Source organism: Tamandua tetradactyla, chromosome 2, assembly GCF_023851605.1.
Source record: "Tamandua tetradactyla isolate mTamTet1 chromosome 2, mTamTet1.pri, whole genome shotgun sequence".
Classification (NCBI taxonomy): domain Eukaryota; kingdom Metazoa; phylum Chordata; class Mammalia; order Pilosa; family Myrmecophagidae; genus Tamandua; species Tamandua tetradactyla.
In genome coordinates, this window is record NC_135328.1 from 114,515,065 (window position 1) to 114,541,181 (window position 26,117).

Here is a 26,117-nt window from a genome sequence, read left to right on the forward strand (position 1 = left end):
ATAAAGAACTGCACATCTTCCCTTACTCTACCTCACTCTCTCTAATCCCCTTTTCCCAACTTTATCTTTTACAAACAATTCATCAGCACCCGGCATAATTTTGTCTGTATGGTACTTGCTTATTGGCAATATTGGCTCATTAGAGGAGAGCTCATACTATTTTATTCAATGCCGTATCCCAAGATCCACCCTGTGTCCGTTTGAAAGGACTATGCACACCACGGAAGCCATGGCTTAATCCTAATCCAATCTTGTGGGAGCACCTTTTTTCTTTTATTCCCTATCCAGCACTATAGGTTGGATACTTTATTACATTATCTCCCAGAACATGACTCACCCAATTGTGGGTATTAACTTTGATCAGAGGGTGATATGACTCCACCCATTCCAGGTGGGTCGAGATTAGTTTACTGGAATCCTTTAAAAGAGGAAACATTTTGGAGAGAGCAAGAGAGCCACAGCAGAGCCACAAGAACCATGAGCACCCATGCAGCCAAAGACTTTTGGAAATGAAGAAGGATAAAACTCTTGGGGGAGCTTCATGAAACAAAAAGCTTGGAGAGAAAGCTAGCAGACGTCGCCATGTTCGCCATGTGCCTTTTCAGCTGAGAGAGAAACCCTGAACTTCATCAGCCTTTCTTGAGTGAAGGTTACATCCTGTTGGTGCCTTAATTTGGACATTTTTATAGATTTGATTTAATTGGGACATTTTCATCACCTTAGAACTGTAAACTTGCAATTTATTAAATTCCTCCATTCAAAAGCAGTTCTGTTTCTGGTATATTACATTCTGGCAACTAGCAAACTAGAACACTCCCATAGTACCTTCCACAGTAAATATCCAATGAATGAATGAATAAATGACAGGAAAGTCTTCTGGGGATATTGGATTGTCAGTTTGGGTCAACAAGAATGAAATAACAACTGATCCTGAGCTCAGGAGGCCCCAAAAGAGCGGGATATCAGTGTTGCCGCAAGAAGTTCAAATATACATTCTTTACTCATTGCTTAAGCAAACAATTTCCACATGTCTATTCTGTGTTATGCTAGACGTCTTTTCCTGTCAAGGGAATTTCTTCCACACTCGAGAACAAGAGCACTCCTCCAAAATAATGCACCACAAAAGGGGTATTTTACAGTGCTTTGCGTAGAAACAACAAACTAGTCTAGAAGTATCCATTCTATTGGGAATGCCTGCAAAATGCAGCTTAAATCTATACACAGGTGAGAAAGCTGAGAATTGTCAGCTTGGAAGGTTGCCTTTTCTCTCGCTTTATCCAGTCTACTAATTTCCCAATGGACCTACTTGTTTGTGTTCTTTGGGCTCCTCAATCTAGAATGAGTCCACAAGGAGGAACTTCCCCATCCAGTCAAATCAGAAAGTGCTCACAAAGGACACCGAAGGTTGCCAAGCCCCAGCTCAGGAGGGATTTAATATTAGTCAAGTGCTGAGGCCACCACATTATTTGGGACCAGTTTGTTTCCCAAAAAGAAGACTTACAGATGGTCGAGTGTGCCTGTGCTGGCTGAGCAGAGGCACGATAGGACAGCTGACCTGAGAGAGCCAGAAGAAAGGTGAGACCCCACTGTTCTCTTAATGAAGTGGTCAGATATCCACCTCCTGGCCCAACAGCTGCAAAGTGCACCTGGTTTGCGTTTTCTGCACAAGAACATATTTTTCATAAAGGTCAGTTTCGAATCATCAAATAAAACTATCTGCTCATGGTGCTGCTTTAATACTTCATAAAGAATATCCCCAAGCACATTCTTTTATTCTTTAGGCAGATTCCACCTTGAGCTGCCAAGATATTTCAGTTTCATCCTGCAGCATTGTGGCCACAAAGGCTTAGTTTTCCCACATTGTGGGTTTATAGATTTAGGGCATGAGGGTTCTCTATGATCCCACAGATCATGGCTACAAATGGCTCGTTAGAGACCCAGAGATCTCTCCACCTAGGAGCCACATTCTGGAATAGACCAACAAACAGTTGCCCACAGGAAAGTCAAAGGGGAAAGTGGTGAGGGAAGCATACCAGTTGGCAATGAACATACATTGTGAAACATACATTGTGCAGCCAGACCTCGGGCAACTTCAGCACTGGACAGCTCTGGACAGCTCCAAATTCTTGGGGTGCCACAGGAAGACTCCACAACCCTGGGACAATTCTTTTTTTTTTTTTTAATACCAAAAAACACCAAACAAACGCAAACATTCGTAACTTTTGATCATTCCATTCTACATATATAATCAGTAATTCACAATATAATCATATAGTTGCATATTCATCATCATGATCATTTCTTGGAACATTTGCATCTATTCAGAAAAAGAAATAAAACAGAAAAAAATGTATACATACCATACCTCTTACCCTTCTCCTTCATTGATCACTAGCATTTCAAACTAAATTTATTTTAACATTTGTTCCCCCTATTATTTATTTTTATTCCATATGTTCTACCCTTTTGTTGATATGGTAGATAAAAGGAGCATCAGACACAAGGTTTTCACAATCACACAGTCACATTGTGAAAGCCATATCATTATACAATCATCATCAAGAAACATGGCTACTGGAACACAGCTCTACATTTTCAGGCAGTTTCCTCCAGCCTCTCCATTACATCTTGACTAACAAGGTGATATCTACTTAATGCGTAAGAATAACTTCCAGGATAACCTCTCAACTCTGTTTGGAATCTCCCAGCCATTGATACTTTGTCTCATTTCACTCTTCCCCCTTTTGGTCGAGAAAGTTTTCTCAATCCCTTGATGCTGAGTCCCAGCTCATTCTAGGATTTCTGTCCCACGTTGCCAGGAAGGTCCACACCCCTGGGAGTCATGTCCCACGTAGACAGGGAGGACAGTGAGTTTGCTTGTTGTGTTGGCTGGAGAGAGAGGCCACATCTGAGCAACAAGAGAGGTTCTCTGGGGGTGACTCTTAGGCCTAATTTTAAGTAGTCTTGGCCTATCCTTTGTGGATAACCCTGGGACAATTCTGAGAATGGTCCACGTCTATCTTGTCCTCAAATTTTTGGAGCCTTTCCCTAAAAATTCCAAAAGCCCCTAAATTTTTGACTGGCTGTGTATTTAACAGTTTATTATTTTTATCTGTTTGTCCAAAGTCAAGGTCAACAAAGCAGTTTGTAAAAACAGCCTTACATGTCTATCAACAGTAGAAAAAAAAAAGGTGGAATATTCATAGGATTGACTTCCATACATCAGTGAGAATTAAAGATTTTAAATTACAAGCAGCTAGGACAAATCTCGCAAATGTAATGTTGAACAGGAGAGGCCAGATGCAAGAAGACATAAGGGCACATATTGCATGATGCCTTTTATATAAAATTATAGAAAGTTCAACAGGCAAACCTACCCTATGGTGTTAGAGGCCAGGAGAGTGGTGAACCTCATAGTGACTAGGAAGGGGCCAAAAGGGGCTCCTGGGGTGCTTCTCATGTTCTGTTTCTGGTCAGGGGTACTGGTTACATCAGATGTCAACTTCATGAAAGTGCATCAAGTTGCACACTCATATATTTGTATACTTTCCTGTTTGCATGTGGATACTTCAATTGTCAACAAAGAAGCTTGCAGATTAGTTTTTTGAGTATTCTGAGCAAACATGTATCGAGTTTATCTATGCTTACAAACCCTCATAGGATCTGGCCCCCATCTCTCTGATCTTGTCTCTCACCACTACTGCACTTGTTCTCTCAACTCCTGCTGCTCCTCACTCAAGCCAGCCACACTCCTACCTCAGGGCCTTTGCACTGGCTGTTCCTTCTGCTCTATGTGCTCTCTTCCTCCAGACAGCCAAGGACTTGGTTACTTACCCCCTTCACATCTTTTTTCTAAGGTACAGATCAACAAACCACAGTCTGTGGCCAAAACCAGCTCACCACCTGCTTCTATAAATAAAATATTATGGATATAAGGCCAGACTCATTCCTTTAAATAATGTCAATGCCTGTTTCTGCACTAAAGGAGCTGTTGAGCAGCAAAGCCTTTTACAGAAACATTTTGCTGACCCACACTCTACCATCAGCATACCAGGGAGGTCTTCCCTGGCCACCCATCCAAACCTGCAAGCCATCCCCACCCCTGCAGACACCCTCCTCCACTTCCCCTCCCCCACCCATGCCCCTACTTTTTATCCAAATCATTTAACAATCGACATACTCTGTATTTTAGTTATTTTTTTTATTTTTCGTCTCCCCTCAGGAGAATACAAGCTCCAGGAGGACAGAGACTTCTAGGCATTTTGTTCTCAAACTGTAGCCCTAGTACCTCCAACAGTGCCCAACACATGGTAGATACTCTGTAAATATTTGTGGAATCAATGAATGCACCAAGCTCAAACTACATGCCAGCTTCTACGCTGACCGATATTATAATATTTAACTCATTTACATTGTTTGCCTCATTTAGAGGACTTTTCTCCCCCAGATAGGATATGTCTAAGTTAAATGAGATCTTTGGCAGGCTTAATTTCTTTTAAAAAGTCAACAAATTAGGGTGGTACAATGGTGGCTCAGTGGCAGAGTTCTCGCCTGTCATGCTGGCAACCCGGGTTCGATTCCCGGTGCCTGCCCATGCAAAACAAAATTTTTTTTCAATAAATGAGCAGCAGCAGCCATAGTCAAAAAGATTCAGTATTAGCAACTGACCCTTAAGAATGGGGGTGGTTGTGACTGACAAATGAGTAAAAAATAAGGACAAAATAAATAAATATAAGGAGGACTGGGGGTCTGGGATGCTTCGGGTATTCTTTTTTATTTTTATTTTTATTCATGTTCTTATTTTCATTGTTTCTAGAGTAATAAAAATGTTCAAAGATTGATGTTGATGATGAATGCACAAGTACATGATGACACTGTGAACCGCTGATTGTATACGTTGGATGATTATATGGTATGTGAATATATCTCAATAAAATAAAATAAAAATAAATAAAGTAAAGCAAAGCAAAAAGAAAAATGCAAAAAAATAAAAAGAATGGGGTGAAAAGAAGGGAATGAGTGGTGTTAGTACATTTGTCTACTTTACGCTGAAATAAAATCACAAAGCTGAATAGCTGCCATCAGTTAAAAACCACTCCTAGGGTCAGTTCCTCTGATTCTCTGGTCATGTGGTCCTTACCCTGGGAAAAGCAAGGAACCGATTGCAGCAAAAATAGTTTGGATTAGCCGCACATGTCCAGAGATATTTTCCAGCCCCTTATTAAATCATTTTCTCCCACAGCAAAAAAGTTCCAAAGATGGGGTCTCTCAGGATTATTTCTTATAACTGCATGAAATCTACAATTATCTCAAAATAAGTTTAATTATATGAACAGTTCCAAGGATTTGGCTCTGCTCATCGATTCATTCTTTAGAACACAGAAAAACTGGGGAAAATATGCAGATCCTCCATGCTAGAGGCTTGACCAAGAGTGTCTCTATAAAAACATGTGTGACCTTAGAAACTTAAATAATTCAGACTGTGGGTGTGAAAGCCAATACCTGTAACGGGCATTTTTTTTTCTTTTTGGCTACAGGAATCGAACCCGGGTCTCTGGCATGGCAGGCGAGAACTCTGCCACTGAGCCACCATTGCACCACCCTGTAACTGGCTTTTAAAATAAATTATTTTGCTTGATTTCAATGTTAAAATCCTTGAACTTGATAACTGTTCTTATAAGGTAGTTACAATAGTAAACATCCTCTTTTTTAAGAAACATACATGGAAGTCTTAAGTGTTCAAAGAGCAAGATGTATACAACCTACTCTCAAATATTTAGAAAACAGAGACAGACAGACAAATGGGTGGATGGATAGATCCATGAACAGGTAGACAGCACAGTAAAGCAAATGTAGCAAAATGTTAAAAGTTGGTGGATCTGGTATCCAGAAAGTATGCTGGAGTTCTCTGAATGGGATTTAAATTGTTTTTTCAACTGCCCTATAAGTTTGAAAGTATTTTAAAATAAAAAGTTGAAAAAAAAAAGTAAGTTGCTCTAAAACTTTTTTTATTTTTTCTTGTGGCTCATGTGATAATTTAAAGCAGTGAAAATAAAACAGAAGGTCCATACTGAAGTTAGCCAGAGTGAAACTCTTGGCAGCGGTTTGGTATTGGGTCCCCCAGGCTGACTGACCGAAAAGGCTCCAATGCGCCAGGTACCCCATAAATGTGAGGCTGCCTGAGGAGAGAAGGGCTTCGAACCAGCCACGTTCTCCTCATTTGTTCAAATGTCAAACTCCAGCAGACTGTATTGCCGCCTGAAGAGAAAGGTGACAGTCAAGATATGGGAGGGAACCGTCAGGGAAACACAAATTTATACCACAACGAGATACCACGTCACACCCACTAGTACAGCTACAATCAAAAGCCAGATCATAGTTCAGTATTATTGGTGAGGATGTGGAGAAATTGAAACCCTACTCAGACAATCCTTTGGGAACATAAAATGGTGCAGCCACTTTGGAAAACAATCTGAAAGTTGCTCAAAAAGTTATACATAGAGGTGCCATGTGACCCAGCAATTTTTCTTCTAGGTAAATGAACACAAATGTCCACACAGCAATTCGTACAGGAAAGTTCAGAGCAGCATTAATCATAACAGCCAAAAAAATGGAAACCACCCAAATGTCCATCAACTGATAAATGGATAAACAAAATGTAGTATAGCCATACGATGGAATATTATTTGGCCACAAAAAAGGAATGAAGTCCTTATACATGCTACAACACGGATGAACCTTGAAAGCATCACGCTAAGTGAAAGAAGCCACACACAAAGGGCCACACATTGTATGATTGCATTTACGTGAAAGGTCCAGGATGGGGAACTCTACAGAGACAGGAAGCAGCTTAGTGTCCTCCTGGGGTTGGGCAGTGATGGCCAAGGAGGACGGAGTTGCTTTGGGGACTGATGGAAATGATGGATGCACAGCTCCGTGAATATCCTAAAAGTCGCTGAATTATACACTTTGAATGGTGGATTGAATGGTATGTGAATTATATCCCAGTAAATCTGGTTTAAAAAAGAAAGGTGGGGGGGGTCCCCACTCAGTGACTCGGAACAGCACTGTCGCTCACTAAGGAAGACACACGTGGTCCCTCTTAAAAGTTTCCGCACCAGCCGGAGCTCACGCACCAGACCCAGGCCAGGTGCCAGGCTTGGATTTATCAGGTTGTCCTGCTTCCCTGCTTAGTGACTTACCCAGGAGACGGCCAGTGAAACTGGACCTGAGGTATCTGACAAAATATACTGTGCTGCATAAATCCAGAGTAATAGGCTCAGTGGATCCCCAAATCGCCTGGCAGCCAAGGCAGGGAGACCGCCCCTTATTCTCTCGGCTGGAGCCCTCCTGGAGGGAGAATGGATGAGACCCACACTCTCTGAGCACCCAGAATGGTGGAAAACGCTCTCAGGTATTTTTGTAAAATATGAGATGATAACAATAAAAATGCTGGTGAGCATTAGGGGGCTATTTGGAGAGCTGGGAAAGGTTGACAAATAAGGGAAAACAAGTAGCTGCCGGCTGAAGGAGTGAGCGCTTTCTCCCCCATCCATTAACAGACAAAGTAAATAGCTGCTGAACCACTTGCTCTAGTTTCAAGCACCATTTTCAGTTAGGATTCAAGGCGAGGAAGCGTTTCTGCCTCAGCACTTAAATAATTCACAACCGCTCAAAATACTCGACCACGAATCTGAGTCAGGGATAAGCCCTGCTGCCTGACAGAGCTGAGTGGGGGTTGCCACCTACATTCCGGCAGGGCAGGTGCCACGTCTGCCACCAGCCACTGACCCTCACCTGGAAGGCTCCTTTCTGAGGTTCCTGCTCCAGGGCTTGACCTCTGGAGTGATTGCAGCTGAGGCTGTGAAATTTCAAGCCACCAAAAAGAACGTTCCTCCATGAACTTAAATAAACGTGCGTCACTATTGCAAGGTGTTAATCATAGGGTGGTAAATGGGAAACAAATACACCTGATGTAAGCTATAGACTACAGTTAATAGAACTACTTTATTATTCTTTCCCCAACTGTAACAAATATATCATACTCATGCAAAGTGTCAACAATACAGGGCATGTGGGAACACTGTATTGGGGGGGGGATGCTATATTTTTTACAGGATTTTTCTGTAAACCTACAACTTTTCTAATTTAAGAAATAATAGTAACATCTTAAAAACATTATGCTAAGTGAAACCAACCAGACACAAAGTACTACATATTACACGATTCCATTTTATAAAATATAAATACATCTATAGAGACAGAAATAAATTAGGTGTTATGTAGGGCTAGAAAAAGGATAAAGGGACTGAATGGTGACTGCTAAGGGGTACAGAGTTTTTCTTTTTGAAGCAATGAAAATGTTCTAAAATCGATTGTGGTGATGAACTCACAAAACTGTCAGTGCGTAGGATGGGCATGAAAATTGTGTTGGTTTAATGAATATAAACCTTGCTTACCGGCTCATCACTTGCTTGGTTGGACAAATGAGAAAGTGTTTCCTAAGCCTTCCTGAGAGCATGGGAAGCAGTAACCATGGTCATACTGTGCCCCAAATACCATCCACTGCGCGTCACTCCCACATCCCTGCCGAGGAAATCCCTGCCCTTCCCTTTCCGTCCTCCTCCAGAGCCAGGCCTCCTTTCTCCTCGGCCCTTCACTCTCTGGAGTCCTGTGGGATCTCAGTAAGTCACTATTCCCTGGAAGGAATCGGACATGTCAGATATCTTTCAGCATCCCTGACTCTTCTTCACACATCGCTGAGAGAGTGGAATTTTAAGCAGGACGCTTGGGAGAAAAGGTACCCTTTGAAGACATGCTAAGTCTGCAAGACATGAAAGTGAGCGGAGAAAGGGGAGAGCATGAAAGGCTCTTCATTTATTCCGGTCACGTTACAAAGGAGGGGAAATGGAATGACACAGCGGGAAAGGCACTAGAGACACCCCCCGAAGAACTGGGAAGTGATGAGCAGCCACTCAGCACAAAGGCAAGCCTGCCAAGGAGGGCAGGGGAGCTTAAAGGGACATTGATGGAAAATGTGCTCCAGCGTTTTGGAAGGGAAAAGCAAATCTGGGAGGATTCACGAAAAACTACCTGCAATGATATTGAGAACTAGGTCTGGGGTCAGGTGTGAGAGGTTGAGCTACTTGTAATTGGATAATCTTTTGTACTACTGATGCTTTGCCTTGTGCTTTTAGAGCAATTATTAAAGAAAAAAAATGTTATATCTAAACTAAATGTTAAAAAAAATGTTTCCAGTTTGAGCAGTCGTTTTTTTTTTACAATAATCACAAGTTTTAGGCATTAATTTTCTTTTTCTAAATCTTTATATGTCACTTATTTCTAAGCACAAAGAGAAAATACAACATTATGAACAACATCTTATCAGGAAGTGAAAACAGCATGAAAAGGAAATCTAGATGCTCGGGACATGATTCTCCGTAACTCACGGGGCTCAGTGAGTTCCTTTCCTTCTCTGGACTTCAGATGCTTCCGGAGAAGAAATGAAGGTATAGGATAAAAAATCTAAAATCCTTTTCCAGTTCTTTACAGCCTCTCTGAGAATGACAGCACACTTATTTTTCTAAAAACCTTGAAATGAGCTTTGCAAAAGTAATGCATGCCCACCAAAGGTGTAAATAGGACCAAAGTGTACAGAACAAAGCAGGGAGTAGAGCAAACCATTCCACTCTGCTTCCAGAGCTGTCACTGCAAAGAGGCTAAGGCTGAACTGTCCAATATGGCAGCCAATAGCACATGTGGTTATTGAAGCTTAAATTCCATTAAAATTAAATAACTTTGAAAATTCAGATCCTCAGTCGCGCTAGTCATACTTCAAGTGCTCAAGAGCCACATGAGACTAGAGCTGCTATCTTGGACAGCACAGATACAGAACATTCCCATCATGGCAAAAGTCCTATTGGAGAGCATTGGTCTCTAACACTTAAAGAGGCCTTTTTCAATTCCTCTTTCAACACTTAAGGCCCCACAACTACTTGCAATCAGACCCTCTTGGGCTGAGCTCAGGACTACTCTAAAAGGTTTGTGGTTGTGATAGTTGGGTTCAGGTGTCAACTTGGCCAGGTGATGGGGCCTAGTTCTGTTACTGTGGGCTTGAATCATTAGCATGAGAAACTCACCAGTGGCTGCTTACATCTGCAGTCGGCTAAGGGGAGTGCCTTCCGCAATGACTGACGTTTAATTTAATTAGGTGGAGATTAAAACAGAGAGGTCACAAGAGAGCTCAACGCAGCACAGCCCAAGTAGCTCAGGATACCTCATCTCAGCACTCAGAGCTCAGCCCCGATGTTTGGAGATACAGAAAGGAATTCCCCTAGGGAAAGCTACTGGAACCCAGAAGCCAGGAGAGAAGGCCAGCAGAGATCACCCTGTGCCTTCCCATGTAACAGGGAACCTCAGATGAAAGCTAGCTGCCTTTCCTCTAAAGAACTATAAATGTTTAACCAAATAAATCCCCTTATTAAAAAGTCGATCCATCCCTGGTGTGTTGCATTCTGGCAGCTTTAGCAGACTAAAACAGTAGCAGTGGGGTGGCACTTACCTTGGAAAACTCCCCCAATTTCCAGATCTTTAATTAGGAAAGGCTTGTTTCATCTCTGGCACATACAAGTTCAAAACCTTAACTAAGAATTTGCAAACTCCAGAGTCCCTCAGGGTAGTACGTATCAAGAAAACACTGAGGTTCAATTCCTGGCCAGTACACTTCCCAAAACAGACAAGCAAAGAAAGAAAGAAAAAACAAACAAACAAACAAAAATTCAACAAATGGTGATACAATAGCAGAACACTCACATAGAAAAGAACGAAATGTGACCCCGCCATACAGCATGTAAAAACAAAACAAAAAAACACTGAGGAATTTAGAACCTGAGACCACAAGCTCAGCACATCTTACCTCTAGCTCTAGAAGTGTTAGCTACCTTACAAAACAATTCTCCTGGCCATTTTGGCCCATACAAATCACACCCCAATGGAGATGTCTTTATTCCTCCTTAATAAATGGTGACCAAAATTGTTGTCTAGACTCCAAATGTCCACTCTATTGTTGTAATAGTCTGAGCAGGTAATTACCAATTAACTCCCCACTGCTTATTATGGACCTCTCTGTTGATATATAAAATTGTAAGGCATTTCTTTTAGTTCCCCACAAACAACATGGCTTTACTGATTCTCCACTTTCTTCCAGCATGCCCTTTGTTTCCTAACTGCACCGTCCCTCACCACCCTCTCCCAGTACGCCTACTTATTCTTTAAAAGCCATCTCAGACACTATCTACTCCAGAAAGACTTCCCTGCCCCCACAAGGTGGAAGTCAGAGCCCCCAGTGGCTGCTCCAGACTTTGACAGTGAAAATCTGGTAGGAATGGTGGGATGCAGACGTGGGTGGGGAGGGTTGTTAGAGAACTTTCTTTTTTTTTGAATTTATTTTTTGTATGCTATATGGTGGGGTCATATTTCATTCTTTTTCCATGTGAGTATCTGTTCCCGCAGCACCATTTGTTGAATTGTTTATTTGTTTTTGTTGATTTCTTTGTTTGTTTGGGAAGTGCATGGGCCGGGAATCGAACCCGGGTCTTCCACATGGCAGGCGAGAATTCTACCACTGAACAACCCTCGCACCCCCTAGAGAACTTTCTTGAAACCCCATTTTGTAGCAAGGTACGGTGCTTGCTGAGACACCTGCAGTAAGAATAAAAAAGTCCTCAAAGGGGCGGGCCGCGGTGGCTCAGCGGGCAGGAGTGCTTGCCTGCCGTGCCGGAGGACCCCGGTTCGATTCCCGGCCCCAGCCCATGTAAAAAACAAACAAACAAACAAAATATAATAAAACAAGAAAATGTTTAAAAATGTTTCCCTTTCTTCCTCACTTCCTTCCTTCCATCCTTCCTTCTTTCTCTGTCTTTCCTTCCCTTCCTCCCTCTTTCTTAAAAAAAAAAAAGAAGAGAAAAAAGTCCTCAAAGATGCTATTATTCACACTTTACATGTCATTAAGAAAATATTAATGACCTTGTATCTGATGCTCCTTTTATCTACCTTATCGACAAACGTGTAAAACATACGGATTAAAAATAAATAAATAATAGGGGGAACACGTTAAAATAAATTTAGTAGATTGAAATGCTAGTGATCAATGAAAGGGAGGAGTAAGGGGTATGGTATGCAGCAATTTTTTTCTGTTTTCCTTTTATTTCTTTTTCTGAATTGATACCAATGTTCTAAGAAATGATCATGATGAATATACAACTATGTGATGATATTGTGAGTCATTGATTATATCTCAAGAATGGAATAATCATATAGTAAGAACGTGTTTGTATGTTGTTATGTTGAATAAAAAACACATATATATAAAAAGAAAATATTAATGATCAATTTAAAAGAATACCATTTTCAGAAGTAACAGCTTTGGAGGAAAGTGCCTAAAGATTAAAGGGAGGTTACGCCTTCCCCAAAGCCACACTTTGGCTCTACTATCGGCCCCTCTGTGTATTCCAGTAACATCCTGGTGTCTCCTCTACTGGACCAGCAGTGACCATTTTCTCATTTATCTTTGTATCCTTGGTACCCGGAACAGTCCTCAACAGAGTTGCTCAATAAATGTTTGCTGGATGGATGTATGGAGGGACAGATGAACAGACAGATGGATGTGCAAATGGTTGGGTGAGTAGGTAAATAGATGAGTGGATGGATGGATAAATGGGCAGGTAGGTGGATGAATATATTGATAGATGGTAAGTAAGTGGGTAAAAGAGTGGGTGGGTGGGTGGATGGATGGATGGGTGAATGGAGAGGTGGGAAGAGACACTTTCTACACTTTCTTAAGTCTTCAAGAAAGACTGAAATCTCCTGAGGGTAAAGACCTTGATCTCACTCCTTCTCTCACTTTTCCTCTCTTTATCCCTCTCCCTCCTTCCTTTCCTCCCTCCTTCTCTTTCTCTGTCTCTCTCCCCATTTCATTTCCAATAACACCCAGAAAGTGGTTTATATTTGACAACTGCTCAATACACTAAGGGAGAACGGACCCGGCATTTCCCACCCAGTGAGTGTACTAGAGAAAGGCTAAAAGAAAGGAAGAAAGAGATCTTTAACACTGCACATTGGATAATAGCATTAAACGCTTTCCTTTCTCTAATTTGGAGATAAACCTAAACCACCTTCTTCTCTGTGGCATATGATTAGAATCTGCTTTGTTCTTCTAATTTGCTATTCTCAAATTACCACACTGCTGCTGGCACTGCAAACTCAGACTTCTCAACTGCCCTTGAATTACTGTTCAACTTTTCCTTCTTTTTTTGTCTTTTAATCAGCACTGAGCCAAGTTCCACCTACACCTGGTGGAGAAACTGTCTCCAAGATAGGAGAAAGAATGTCATTCAAGGTGGCTCCCCATTGCCACATTACCCGTCAGGAGAAGGTTTCTCCCTCGAGGTTTGGGAACACAGAAGGTGAAGTTATCCTTGACAAGGCTCCAGGTGGTAAGAAAGAACCTGAAGTGTTTTTCTGCCCCTGACTCAAGTGATTTTATCACTCTTATGCTGAAGGCTTCAAAACAGACATTTTTTTTTTTTGCATGGACGGACACTGGGAATCGAACCCGGGTCTCTGGCATGGCAGACGAGAATTCTGCCTGCTAAGCCACCGTGGCCCAACCCAAAACAGGGGTTTTTAACATGGATGTAGCTAGTGCCTGACCAAAAAAACATTTTGTTTTCATATTTTTCTAGAGCTCCTCAAAATACCACGGTCTGCAATTGCTAAAATTTCAGCTTCAAGAGTCGTTCTCAAAACTACAAGATAAACCACCTTAGAAACAGATGATTCTATGCACATCCCTCATTCTTTTTTTTTTTTTTTTTTTTTTTTTGCAATCTCTTGGGCATTAACTTGAAATTTCAAACAACAAGTAATGTCCAACCCATTTCAAACATGTAAAAGGAAAGGGGAGATGTGTTTCAATTATCTAGCTATGTCAGATAGCAAAATATTCAGAAATTCATGGTAAGTTGCAATTTTCAAGTGGATATGCTTTCAGCCACACGTGAACAAGTAGATATTGTGTCCTTGGATGAAAGCTCTAAGACATCACTTTGCTTTCTTTACTCATAAACGCGGTCGGTGCTTTTCCCCTTGCACTATTAAAAAATGTGCAGTAGAAAAGGAGTCTATCATTTAGACTACCAAGGAAAGTCCAGAAACCAAATAATAGTGGTTATTAATGGACTAGGAACAAACCTCAAACTCAAAATACCATACCTATCCCATCCTAATTTTGCTAAAGAGGTGAGACCTAAAGTAGAACATGTAACATCTCTGGATCTCAATTTAATCAACTAACTAATATACATTATTATTACACTGCTCAATGATATTAAGAGGGATATAAGTATAGAGAAAGGTTGCTACTAAAGAAAGAACTCAATAAATACACCTCGCCACCTAACATACAGGTATAGATCACAGGAACTAACACCATTTTCAAAATAGTGGGGACATCCATTAGTAAAGCAATTGTGTTTGAATATTCACATTTTGCATGTGAAGACTGGTTCCGTGGAACTTTTCCAGCTCAACATTTATCATCAAGGTCTAGAGCTTTAAGGCTTCTGAGATGAGAGATAATAAACCAAACCTGGATTGGTTAACATGCTAATTGCTTTCCCTTGTCACCAAATAGTCATATTTCAAACCTGAGCATAATAAAGACATATATTCAGACAAAATTCTGTTTTATGTCTAAGATCCAGGCCATTAAGTTACTAATATTAGACTATTTCTCTAAGGGATTTTTCAGAACATGAATTCATTTTAATTAATATTCACAATAACCCCTTGGAAGCTAAATAGAAAACAAAATTTACTATAGGGGATAGTGAGATATAAATAGGGAAAGGATAAATTATCGCAGCCTAATTTGCAAAGCTGTTCCTCATATAAACATGGTTCCTTTAACTTTGAACCATGGTTATATGATTAACCAATGTATTATCTATTTCATGTTCATGGTCTAAGATAATTGACCTAGAGCGAAAGTCCTGGGCTTTGTAAGGCAAAATTTTAAAGCTGAGGAGAATGGATCTGTTAATCTAAGCTAGGTCATAAGGATTAAAGACAGGAAAATGCTTTTCCGCTGATAACAGTGACTTGGGTGCCTCATTTGCAGAAGAAAATGGAGACCAGCTCCTGCTCAGATCAGAGCTGCCTAACAAAGGAAAAGTTATCAGGTGCCCTTGGGAAAAAATCAGGGCTCCTTATTCATTAGTATGATTTACTAAGGGTGTCCCAAGCAGAAATGTAGACAACAAAGGCAGAGCGACCACGATGGTTTCATTTGTATCACCCGATTTCTACCACAACCTGCATGACCATTACTGCCCATTCCCCACCTCGTCTGTGTCTCCACTGCAGACCTCTCTGCTGACTTTCATCCCTTACATCCAACTGTCCACTGGGCATTTACTCTTCACTCAGATGCACCTCGAAAGTCAACATGCCTAAGACAGAATCCATCACCTCCTCCCCCAACATGCTTCTCCTTTATTCTATTGTCTCAGGGCCTCGTTCGTGGGTGTGCATTTCCACACGGACCCTGCTTAGAAGAGTGCCGGGCTTGGCTGGATGGTCTGCTGTCACCACCTTGAAATTCTTACTTTTTTAACAAGAGGTCCCCCATTTTCATTCTGCACTGGACCCCACAAATTATGTGTCTGGTCCTGTCTGTCCTGGTGAGTGGCATCGTCAATACCCCTGTCACCCAAACCTATCGTCTGGGACCCATCCTAGATTCTCCTTTCCTGAAGCCCCTTACCCAGTCCTGCTCTTTCATGCCCAGGGTTTTATACCTGCTGATCCACAGCCTGGAACACTCCTTTTCCCTTTTTCATCAAGTTGACCCCTACTTGTCCTAAAACTCTTCATCAAGTTTCACCTACACCTGATTTATTTATTGACCCCCCCAGTCTGATACACAACCTCCTCTTGGTTCCCTGCCTGCACAAACTTGTCTCTATACTTATCACTGTGTCTTCATAACACTATCTTACTCGTCTGTCTTTATCCGCTTCTTGGTGGCTGGTTTTATTTTCTTTGGTGTCTCCAGTTCCCAGCTCTGTTTTTGGCACACAGAAGATATTTAACAAATGTTTGTTGAATCAGATTGATGTGCCTTCAAACAAGTTTACTAATTCACTTTTGAAAAACACAGTTGCATGACCTATACAAATACTCTTCCATTTTAGAATGAGCTTCATGTTTTTTCTAAAGTGACCCTCTCTCTCTCTCTCTCTCTCTCATTTACTTCCTGCAGCCTCGGGAAAGGCCACCAAACCGAACAGTTCCAGAGCTTCTGTTACACCTAGATTGCATTTTGCATCATCCTCCAGAGTCACTGTCCCCTGTGGTGGTTTCAGCAAGTGAGACCAGCTGAGGCCTCTATGCCTCTTGGGGCTCACAGGCAACTGATGGTTTATACATAATGACATGTTTATGCCAAGATGTTACTAGAGGTCATCTGTGATGAACCAAGAGTCCAGGATACAGGAAAGCAAGAGTGGGAAGGGTGGCCCAGAGGGATGAGAAGACCCTTGCTAACGCCAAGCCCTCACGTGCTCTCATGGACACCGAACATTTCATCAGATTTGCCATCATGGGAAAAACAATTTCCTGATTTGGTTAAGGCAAGAAGTCAGAAAAGGATCATTCCATCCCCAGTGTCAGGGCCTAACCAGCCATTTGGTCCACGTGTGACTGACACATCTGGATGGATTTATGTATTCATTGATTCACTTACACAAACACTCATTAACATTGACTGAGGCCAATACTCTGGGTGAGGAACAACAGAGGAAAAGAAGGGGCCAAAAAAGAACAGCCAACACACTCAAGGAAATAAAGAACATTATGATTACAGCTCAGATGCATCCCACTAATGGCTTTCTACACCACCTGTGGTCTGCAGACCAGCAGCTCAGCATTACCTGGAAGCTTGTGAGAAATGCTGAGGCTTAGGCCCTTCCCCAAGGCTTCCGAAATCAAAATCTGCACTATAACAGGAGCGCAGAAGATTTCTATCAACTTTAGAGACTGAGAAGCACTCAAGCACCCCTCCCTAAGCAGAATGAGGAATCATGTCAGCCTGAACCAAGTTCAAAATGACAGCTGTAACACCTGCCCTAATGGCTCCTGATGATAATCCTAATTTTTTCTCTCTCTAGACTACAAATCTGGTTCTCTGCTAGTTCATGGGAGGAGCAGCGAGAGAGGGCTGTATGATCTACCTAATGTCACTCACGTGCACGGATTTCATATCGAATTCTCCACAAGGTCAGTTCTGACATTTCCATTCCTACAATGTTTTTAAGTTTTCCCAAAGTGCCTGCTCAGAACAAGAAATGACACCTTAAGAACTCAAGTGACTAATGGACCCGATGCGAAGGGTTCACATTTTAAACATTGAATGCATAGTTACTGTACCTTTTCCATAATCAAAAGAGGGGTCTCAAAATAAGACCTCTCTTTATCTAGTTACGATGATTGAAAAAGGCAAGATTCAGCTGGAAGAGTAAGGCGTGATTAGGAAATGCTTCCTACCATGACAGCAGGTCTCAAATTCATTGGTGTCAAAACCCCTGAAAACTCTAAATAATTACTGGGGGCTGGGTGGGCCATGGTGGCTCAACAGGCAGCGTTCTTGCCTGCCATGCCAGAGACCCGGGTTCGATTCCCAGAGCCTGCCCATGTAAAAGATAAAAAAAAAATTATTGAGGACTTCACAGAGACTCTGTATATATGGGCTACATTATCAACATGTGATAAATGAAAACATCAATCACTGACTTATTTTAAAATAGCTAAACACACTGTATGATAACATAACCTATTTTATGAAAAATAACTTTATTTTCTAAACCAAAAAAATTAATTTAGCAAGAAAAGATTTAGCATTGTTTTCTATTTTTTGCAAGTATCTTTAATATCTTGTGAAATAGAAGACAGTTGGATTCTCATATCCTCCTCTAAGTTCAATGTTTTGTGATATCACACATCATGGGGCATTGTGGGGCCTCTGGAGAACTCCACTGCATACTTGGGAAACAATGAGAGTGGAGAATTTTTACAAGGGTGACAGAGCAATCCAATGGGAAACGAATAGTCTTTTCAGTAAATGGTGCTGGGGCAACTGGATATCCACATGTAAAAGAATAAAGTTGGATCCCTACCTCACACCACAGAAAAAATTTAACTCAAAATGGATCAAAGGTAGGGAAAACAGCTAACAGGTACAGCTTTCTTTTGGGGGTGATGAAAATGGTGGTGATAATGGTGATAGAGGTACAACATTATGAATACGCTAAAAACACTGAATTCTACACTTTAAAATGGTAAATTTTATGGTGGGAGAATTGTATATCAATATGAATGGCTCTAAGACCTAAATGTAAGAGCTGAAACTGTATAAACTTTTAGAAGAAAACATAGTTATTAATCTTCATGATCTTGAATTACACAATGGTTTCTTAAATATAACATTTAAAGCACAAACAACAAAAATAAAAAATAGACTGGACTTCATCAAAATTTAAAATGTCTGTGTTGCAAAGGACACCATCAAGAAAGTGAAAAGACAACCTACAGAATGGGAGAAAATACTTGTAAATTATATATTGCATATGGGGATTGCATCCAGAATACATGAAGAACTTTTACAAATTTATAACACAAGATAAATGAATCAATTTTAAAATGGGCAAAAGATCTGAACAGAGTTCTCCGAAATTTTCTCCAAAAATAATTTCTTCACAAATGATATACAAATGGCCAGTAAGCACATGAAAAGATGTTCTTCGTCATTAGCCAATAGGAAAATGCTAATCAAAACCACAATGAGATATCACTTCTTACCCATTAGCAAGGCTATAATAAAAAAAAACCAAGACAGATAATGGCAGGTGTTGGTGAGAATATGGAGAAATTGAAACTCTGATATACTGCTGGAGGTAATATAAAATGGTGCACACACTTTGAAAATCTGTTTGGCAGCTCTTCAAAAGGTTAATCATAGAATCAACACATAACCTAGCAATACTTCCTAGGTATAAATCCAAGAGAATTGAAAACATACCTTCACACAAAACCTTATAAACAAATGTTCATGGTAACATTACTCATGACAGCCAAAAAGTGAAAACAACTCAGATATTCATCAATTGATGAATGGGCAAATAAAATGTGGTATATCCATACAATGGAATATTATTTGGCAATAAAAAGGAATGAAGTACTGATAAATGCTACAACATGGGAGGACTCTGAAAATATTATGCAAAGTGAAAGAAGTAAATCACAAAAGACCACATATTATATGATTGCATTTATATCAAATTCCAGAATAGACAAATCTATAGAGACAGGAAGTAGACTTGTGGTGGCCTAAGGCTGGAGGGTTTGGGAGAAATGGGAGGAGGGAGATGATTGCAGGGTTTCTTTTTGGGATGATCAAAATATTCTAAAACTAATTGTAATTATGATTACAATTTATACTAAAATTGTCCCCTTTAAGTGGGTGAATTGTATGCTATGTGAATTATATCTCAATAAAACTGTTTCCCAAAAAAGGGCAAACATCTTAATATTAACCGAAAACAGTATTTACCTCATATATCCACTACAAGGGCTTCAGGGATCCCAGAACCACACTTTGAGAATCATGAACCTAGACATATCATCTTGAGTGATAACTGGGGGATATCTTCCTAGCAGCCATTTCCTCCTTCCCCCTTCTGGAGAGAGCCCTGATTAGGAATTCACCCCATCCCACCCCAGGCAGATCACATGCCCCAAAGGAAGGGCATCCTACACTGAGTCCCAGGAGGAGGCTCTGGCTGCATAATGAGCACATTCTCTGCCCTCCTCACCTCCACAGTGATTGGTTCAGGGCTGGACATGTGACCCAGGTGGTCAAAGATTCCACTGGAACTGCAGGACCTCTGCTTGGAATGCTGAACTGGGAGTGGCTTCCTACTTCCCTTGAAGGTTGTTCTGTGAAAATGTGAGAACTGGCGCCATTAAACCTATATCAGTCCCAGTCTGGGGATGAAGCCATCACAAAGGCTATTTCTCGGTTTCCCAGAGAAACAGAGCTACACACTCTGAATTAAGCCCTTAACTTGGAACTTCTGGATACATGAGCCAGTAAATATCCTTAACCTTAAAGCCAGTCTGAATTAGAATTGGTTACAGTGCAGTTAAAAAAGGATCTTAGTTGACAGCAGTCCAAACGATTTGGAGCTAACAGCATTGCATTCTCTCTGCACTCAATACTCAGCCTTTGCTTTGAGCCCAGCAAGAGATAAGATCTTAGCAAAGCATTGAGATAACATTACTTTTATTTTTTTCAGGATATTCTTAATATAAAGAACTAGCTCATGTAATCTAAGGCTAACACGTCAGAGCTGGGCCAGAGAATTTAACAAATCCCTCCCATTTCTATTCCTTAGAGTCTGATTTTCAATGGACTCTGAATGGCATTCTAGATGAGTGTGATAAAGTACTAGATTGTCCTTACCAGCAGAAAAGGTATGGTTGTCAGCTTGACCTAGCTTGGATTTCACCAACAGGACAAGCATGGGGGCTGATATTTAGCACATATGTATGTTTGTAGACACTGAATTCCCCTTCTAACAGATAAGAAGTTCAGGGAGCATTGGAAACATCTTCCCAGCTCTGTTTTGTTTTGTTTTTTAATCCAACTACACTGATTAAAACTGTATGCTAGGGTGCACGGATGGTTCAGTCGTAGAATACTCACCTTTTATGTGGGAGACCCTGGTCCAATTCCCAGACCATGCACCAAAAAAAACTATGCTACATTTGTGTAATATTTTAACATTTACAAAATACCTTTACATACATCATCTTAACAATCCAGCAGAGAATGGCAGTTGAGGAATTATTTGAGCTATCTCCTAAGAAAAACAAGAAGCTCAGTAATTTACGTCGTGTCCAATTCTCACATCATTAGAAAGTGATGGAGTTTGGGATTAAAGTTATTGGATTCTAAATCAAAGATCTTCCTCTCCTTAGGCTTACCTCCAAAATACCAACACATAATATGAAGATAGCCAATATTTTCTCTATGGGCTAAGCACTTGATATCTATTCCTCTTTTAATCCTCCTAATGAGCCCATGAGTTCAGACCCAAGCAAGGAGAGCTTGAGAACATAAGCTCTCAGCCACGGTCTTGGTTTGGAGGCTTTATGGACTCCAGAAGATCATGTTCTTAAAGCTAATCCATTCCTGTGAGTGTAAAGCTATTGTGGGTGGGACGTTTTCATTAGGTTAGTTATTAGTTGAGGCATCAACTTGGTGGGTCTTAATCCTCTTACTGGCGTCCGTTATAAGAGGATGAAATTCAGAGACAGAAGCTAAAAGAATAAGACACAGAAGCACATAGAGAAAGTCACAGAAACAGAGAGGAAGCCTCTGAAACCAGAAGCTAGAAGCAACGAAACCCAGAAGAGAAGGGAGAGACCAGCAGACCCCGTCATGTGTCCTGTTATGTGATGGTGGAGTCAGGTATTTGATGATGATGCCTTGACTTGGACATTTTCATGGCCTCAGAACCGTAAGCTTGTAAGCTAATAAACTGCCATTGTTAAAAGCCAGTCCATTTCTGGTATATTGCATTTCAGCAGCTTTAACAAGCTAAAACAACCACTTACTCTTCTCTTACTCCCTGACTATTTGGAATTCCTCTTCTACCCTACTGCCATGTGCCCTCCAGATCATACTCTCCTTTAGGTAAACAACACACATTTGTGGGCTCACACTCACACCATCAAATGACTAGGCAATCACATGCAAATGATACAATGGAACTTGCAGGTCAGTGCCCCTCCCCATGGAAGGCACATTGATGAGAAAACACAAGCCCCTTTACCGTCAGGCTATAAACAAGGTACCACCAGGCAATCCCACCTGGGCTTCTGGCTTAGTTCAGACTTTACCTTTCAATGCACCAGCACTATTTGGGGATATTACAATCGGAAATACAGGAATGCGCTGTGCAGAATCTAGCAGACGATGTAAGAGTAGAGTTTACTTGAAGGTAACACGAGGTTCCTGGGATGGGGGAAGGCAGATGGCCCCAGTAACTTTCCAACTGTGGCATTCCCATCAGCTCTGGGAGGCCAGCCTTCCCATCAGACTTTGGACATATTAAGTTTGCAAACTGGCAGGGAGGGTCACTTTGAGTCCTAACTGACCTTCAGCTAGCGGCTAACCCCTCACCTTGGATTTATCTCCTCCAGGGTCCGTCATTCCGTGGAAAGTTCAAGTATCATAACTATGGGGTAATATATCAAAGGCATTCAGACAATCCTGGATTGGAATTCCGGCTGCTCAACTCCTTCATAGAGACGTGCCCTTGGGCAAGTCACTTAAACTTGTGACTCCATTTTCTTGACTGTAGAATGGGTAGGAATAATCCCTACCACACTCAGACATGGTAGAGATAAGCTGTAATGGGTATAAAGAGCTAGGAGATGCTCAACAAACAGCAGCTACACCTAATCACTAGGTCCCAAACAATAACCCTGAAGTTTTCTAACATCCCCTGCATCCTTCACCTGCAGTCGCCCACCAGAACCTTGCCAGAGGAACCTGTTTTTGCAGCTCATGTTTCTTTCAATTTGGGACAAACACTCACCAAGGAATGAGTATAGCTGCTTGAGTCTGCCCACTTACTTTGAGTACCACCGGCAGCACTCCTCACCATCGGGGTAACCAGCACATGTTGGAGAGTCACTGCTGCTCCTGCCCAGCCTCCAGAATCAGGCAGGCACCAGGACTCTGGGCTCTTACTGCAGGCAGATGGGGGCAGGTTATGAAGGGAGGATACGTGGGACAGGCCCTGTGCCCCTTTAACTTTGTGATTCTATGGGAAGAAGGAGATAAAGCAAGAAAAGAAGGAAGAAAAGGCAGACGGTTTCTCTCAAGGCATGTACTGGTGACTCCAAATGCTTTCCTTTTTTTAAATCCTTTCACTTTCACTCTAAATAAATGGAAATTTTGTGTCTGGCCTGATATCCCAGAAGTAAAATTTTCAATCCCTGGGTTTGGAATCCTCTTGGGAGGTATGAGGTCCAAAATTATCTAAATAAAATCATTGAATTTCATACTTGCTTAAAATGGTAATCATCATTTGAGGAGACAAAGGGCAGAAAGACGTATCACACAATGAAATGACTGTTTGTTCTAAGCAACACCAAAGTCAAGTTCTGGACACAGCTTTTTAACTTCTTTGGCATGAGTTGGCCCATACAAATGCAAACCTTCCAAACTGTATTAAACAGACTGGCTACGTGCATTGTTTTCCAGAATAACAGACAACAAATACCTGTCCTTTAGGGAAAGTGTGTCTGTGCTGAAGAAGACTTAGTCCTAAGGGGTGAAAAATAACCAATAGCATCAGCTCCAAGGGAGAAGGGGCATGCAGAGGGCTGAGAGAGCGAAGGAGAACTCAGCAGGCTCACTCTGGTGCCACTGGGCCCTCCGTCATCTTCATATTCACTATGGGCTAAAGGACATGGACATTCAGCTCAGAATTTTAAGTGCACAAATGGCTCTCTGGATCTCAAGACAGTACATGCCAAACCTTTCTGTGCAACCCTTGTGGCAGCAGAAAAACTGCCTAGCCTGCTAATCCTTTTATTATTAAGTTTGGCAGTGGTGCTTAGCTCAGAATGAAATTCAAGATCCTCCAGAGAACTGAGTGGGAGCCTACGTTCTTGGGAGATGGTGGGGCACCACATTCCTGCCTTGAAAGTGGCCCAGCTGTCAGCTTACAAATCAGTGGGACTATCCCCATTTCACAAACTCCCACTAGTAAGAAAATCCAGGGAAAGCCCTTTCATTCATTCATGGAAATCACAGCCCAGAAACTGACTCCTGCCGCTGGGAGACGCTGCCCCTATTCACCGCCCCCCCCCCCACCGGAACGCGGAGATGTACCCCGCACTTAAAACAAAACAAATAAACAAAACAGCTCAGTCCTAGGGCCTCAGGACTCAGGCCGGTTAAAAATCCCTGAGACAAATAACCAAATAGATTTAAAAGCCAGAAGCTAATAGCGTTGAACCCTGACGCGACCGTTAGAGACTGTGCACACGCAGTAGGGCATCTCTGGGGTCATGGGAGAGGGACACACACCTCCTACACACACACACGAATCACAAGTATGCACGCGCGTGCACACATACACACACACCCTTGCAGCTCATGCTAGATTTCCTGCAAGCCCAAAGGCACTTACTAGCCGAAGATGGGGCAACCCCGTCAAGATGCTGCACTCTTTTCCTACTTGTGCGAGAATGAATGTCCACTAAGACTCCAATGGCTGCTTTTTTTTGGGAACCCGGGTTCTGCAAGTTCCCTCCTTGCCGGCCTCAGGAACCCTTTTTCTTCCTCTAAAACATTTAGACTTTACAAGATTCCTTTGGAGGTAACTACAGATCGGCATAGCGCGCCCCATCCCTCAAGACTGAAGCACAAGGCTTCCTGGCCTCTCTCAGTCCCCGGAAACTTCACCACCGCCCCACGCGGCCAAGTAAAGGCCACTGTCAGGGGGCGGCAAGGGGCGGAGAACAGGTTTCTGGAGCCGCGGGCACCTCTGGAGCGAGGGCGCGGGAGAGAGAAATAAGTGAACCTGGGCTGGTACGTGCTTTCTCCACGTGGGAGAAGGAATGTGAACGACATGTAGGTGCCCCCCTCGGCTCTCGGAGCTCCCATTTCTTGTCCGGGTAGGGGACCGAGGAATCAGAGTGGCCCGGAGGCAGCTGCCCCGCGCCCCCAGCCTAGGCGCAGTAAAATGTGCGCACAGTGTGCACGCCAGGGAACCTGACGGGACGCGTACAAGGCACGCTGGTGCCTGCTTGGGCCATGCCCCCATCCCAGGTTAGGTCTCCCCCACCTCAGAGCGCCGAGGAAGCAAATATTTTTTAGTAGAGACCCCCGAGTGTACTCCTCGCTCCTGCCAGCGTACGTCCACCCGCAGAGGCCCCCCGCCCTGCCCGGCGCGCGCCCCTCGCCCCGCGCCCTCGTACCGCGCCAACCGCACCTGGATGTGGCAGGAGATCTCCGAGTCGTCCAGCAGCCGAACGGTGCATTTCATCTCCTGGCTGAGCGATTTGATGCTGGAGCTCCGAAAGTGGATCATTTTCATGGTCCTCCTGCCTCTCGGCACACAGTGGCAGGAGGCGAACATGCACCGCGGCCCGGAGGAGCGAGCGAGAGGCTCTGGGCCGGCGCAGCGCTCACCCGCGCAGAAGACACACCACACTCGCGCACACACTCGCGCACGCACCGTCCCGGGCTCCCGGGCGCGGCTTCAGCCCGGGGACAGCGGCAGCGTCGGGCGCCTACGGCCACACATGCCGAGCGGCCGGGGCGCGGCGGGCGGGTCCTTCCCTCCCCCTCCCTCGCCTCCGCCTCCGCCTAACCCGCTCCTATTCCCCGCCTCCGGCCTCCGCGCGCGCGCTCTCGTGCGCCTCCCTCCGCCCAGGCTCGCTCGCCGAGAATGTCCAGAGCCGCTGACCCCAGGCGGGCGCGCGACGCACACACTCCCACGCGGGCGAGGCCGCGGGAGGAGGAGGAGGAGGTGGAGGGACGGCTGATGAGGGTGGCCCGGGCGCCCCAGCGGTGGCCTGATCCGCCACCGCTGCCGCTGCGTCAGGCTGGGCCCGGCCGCCTCCCTCCGGCCCCTCCGCCTCCTCCCTCCCCCGGCGGCCGTGAGCGCTCCGACTCCGATAGCGCTGGCCCCTGCCCGGGCTCCCCCACGCGCCCGACAGCGCCCTTCTCTGCTGGGCCCCAGGGACCGCGGGGTGGGGCGGAAAGCTGGTCGGCCCCCACCCACGGGGAGAATCCACCCCCCCCATCCCCGCGGCGAGAGGAGTATTGGGTCAAGGGTTCGCTCCTGGCTCAGCTAGACTAGGAATACAGCTAATAGTGTCCATCTCTGGTACTTAGGGCGATATTTTAAAGTCTGTTTTATTTCATATTAATTGGGAGTCGATTCCCTTTTCTAAGAAATTCAAAGCCTTGCTTA

At 43.2% G+C, this 26,117-nt stretch overlaps 1 protein-coding gene across 2 annotated transcripts in view; it reads right to left on the reverse strand.

Annotated features, from left to right (window-relative positions):
• FRMD3 (FERM domain containing 3) overlaps positions 1-25,452 on the reverse strand; it is a 283,296-nt gene extending 257,844 nt beyond the window's left edge. For both annotated transcript variants that reach the window (XM_077148531.1, XM_077148529.1), the window contains exon 1: positions 25,131-25,452. In XM_077148531.1, the coding sequence (XP_077004646.1) occupies positions 25,131-25,277 (147 nt within the window). In that variant the 5' untranslated portion in view covers positions 25,278-25,452. The remainder of the gene's footprint in view (positions 1-25,130) is intronic.
• Positions 25,453-26,117: the final 665 nt, after the last annotated feature.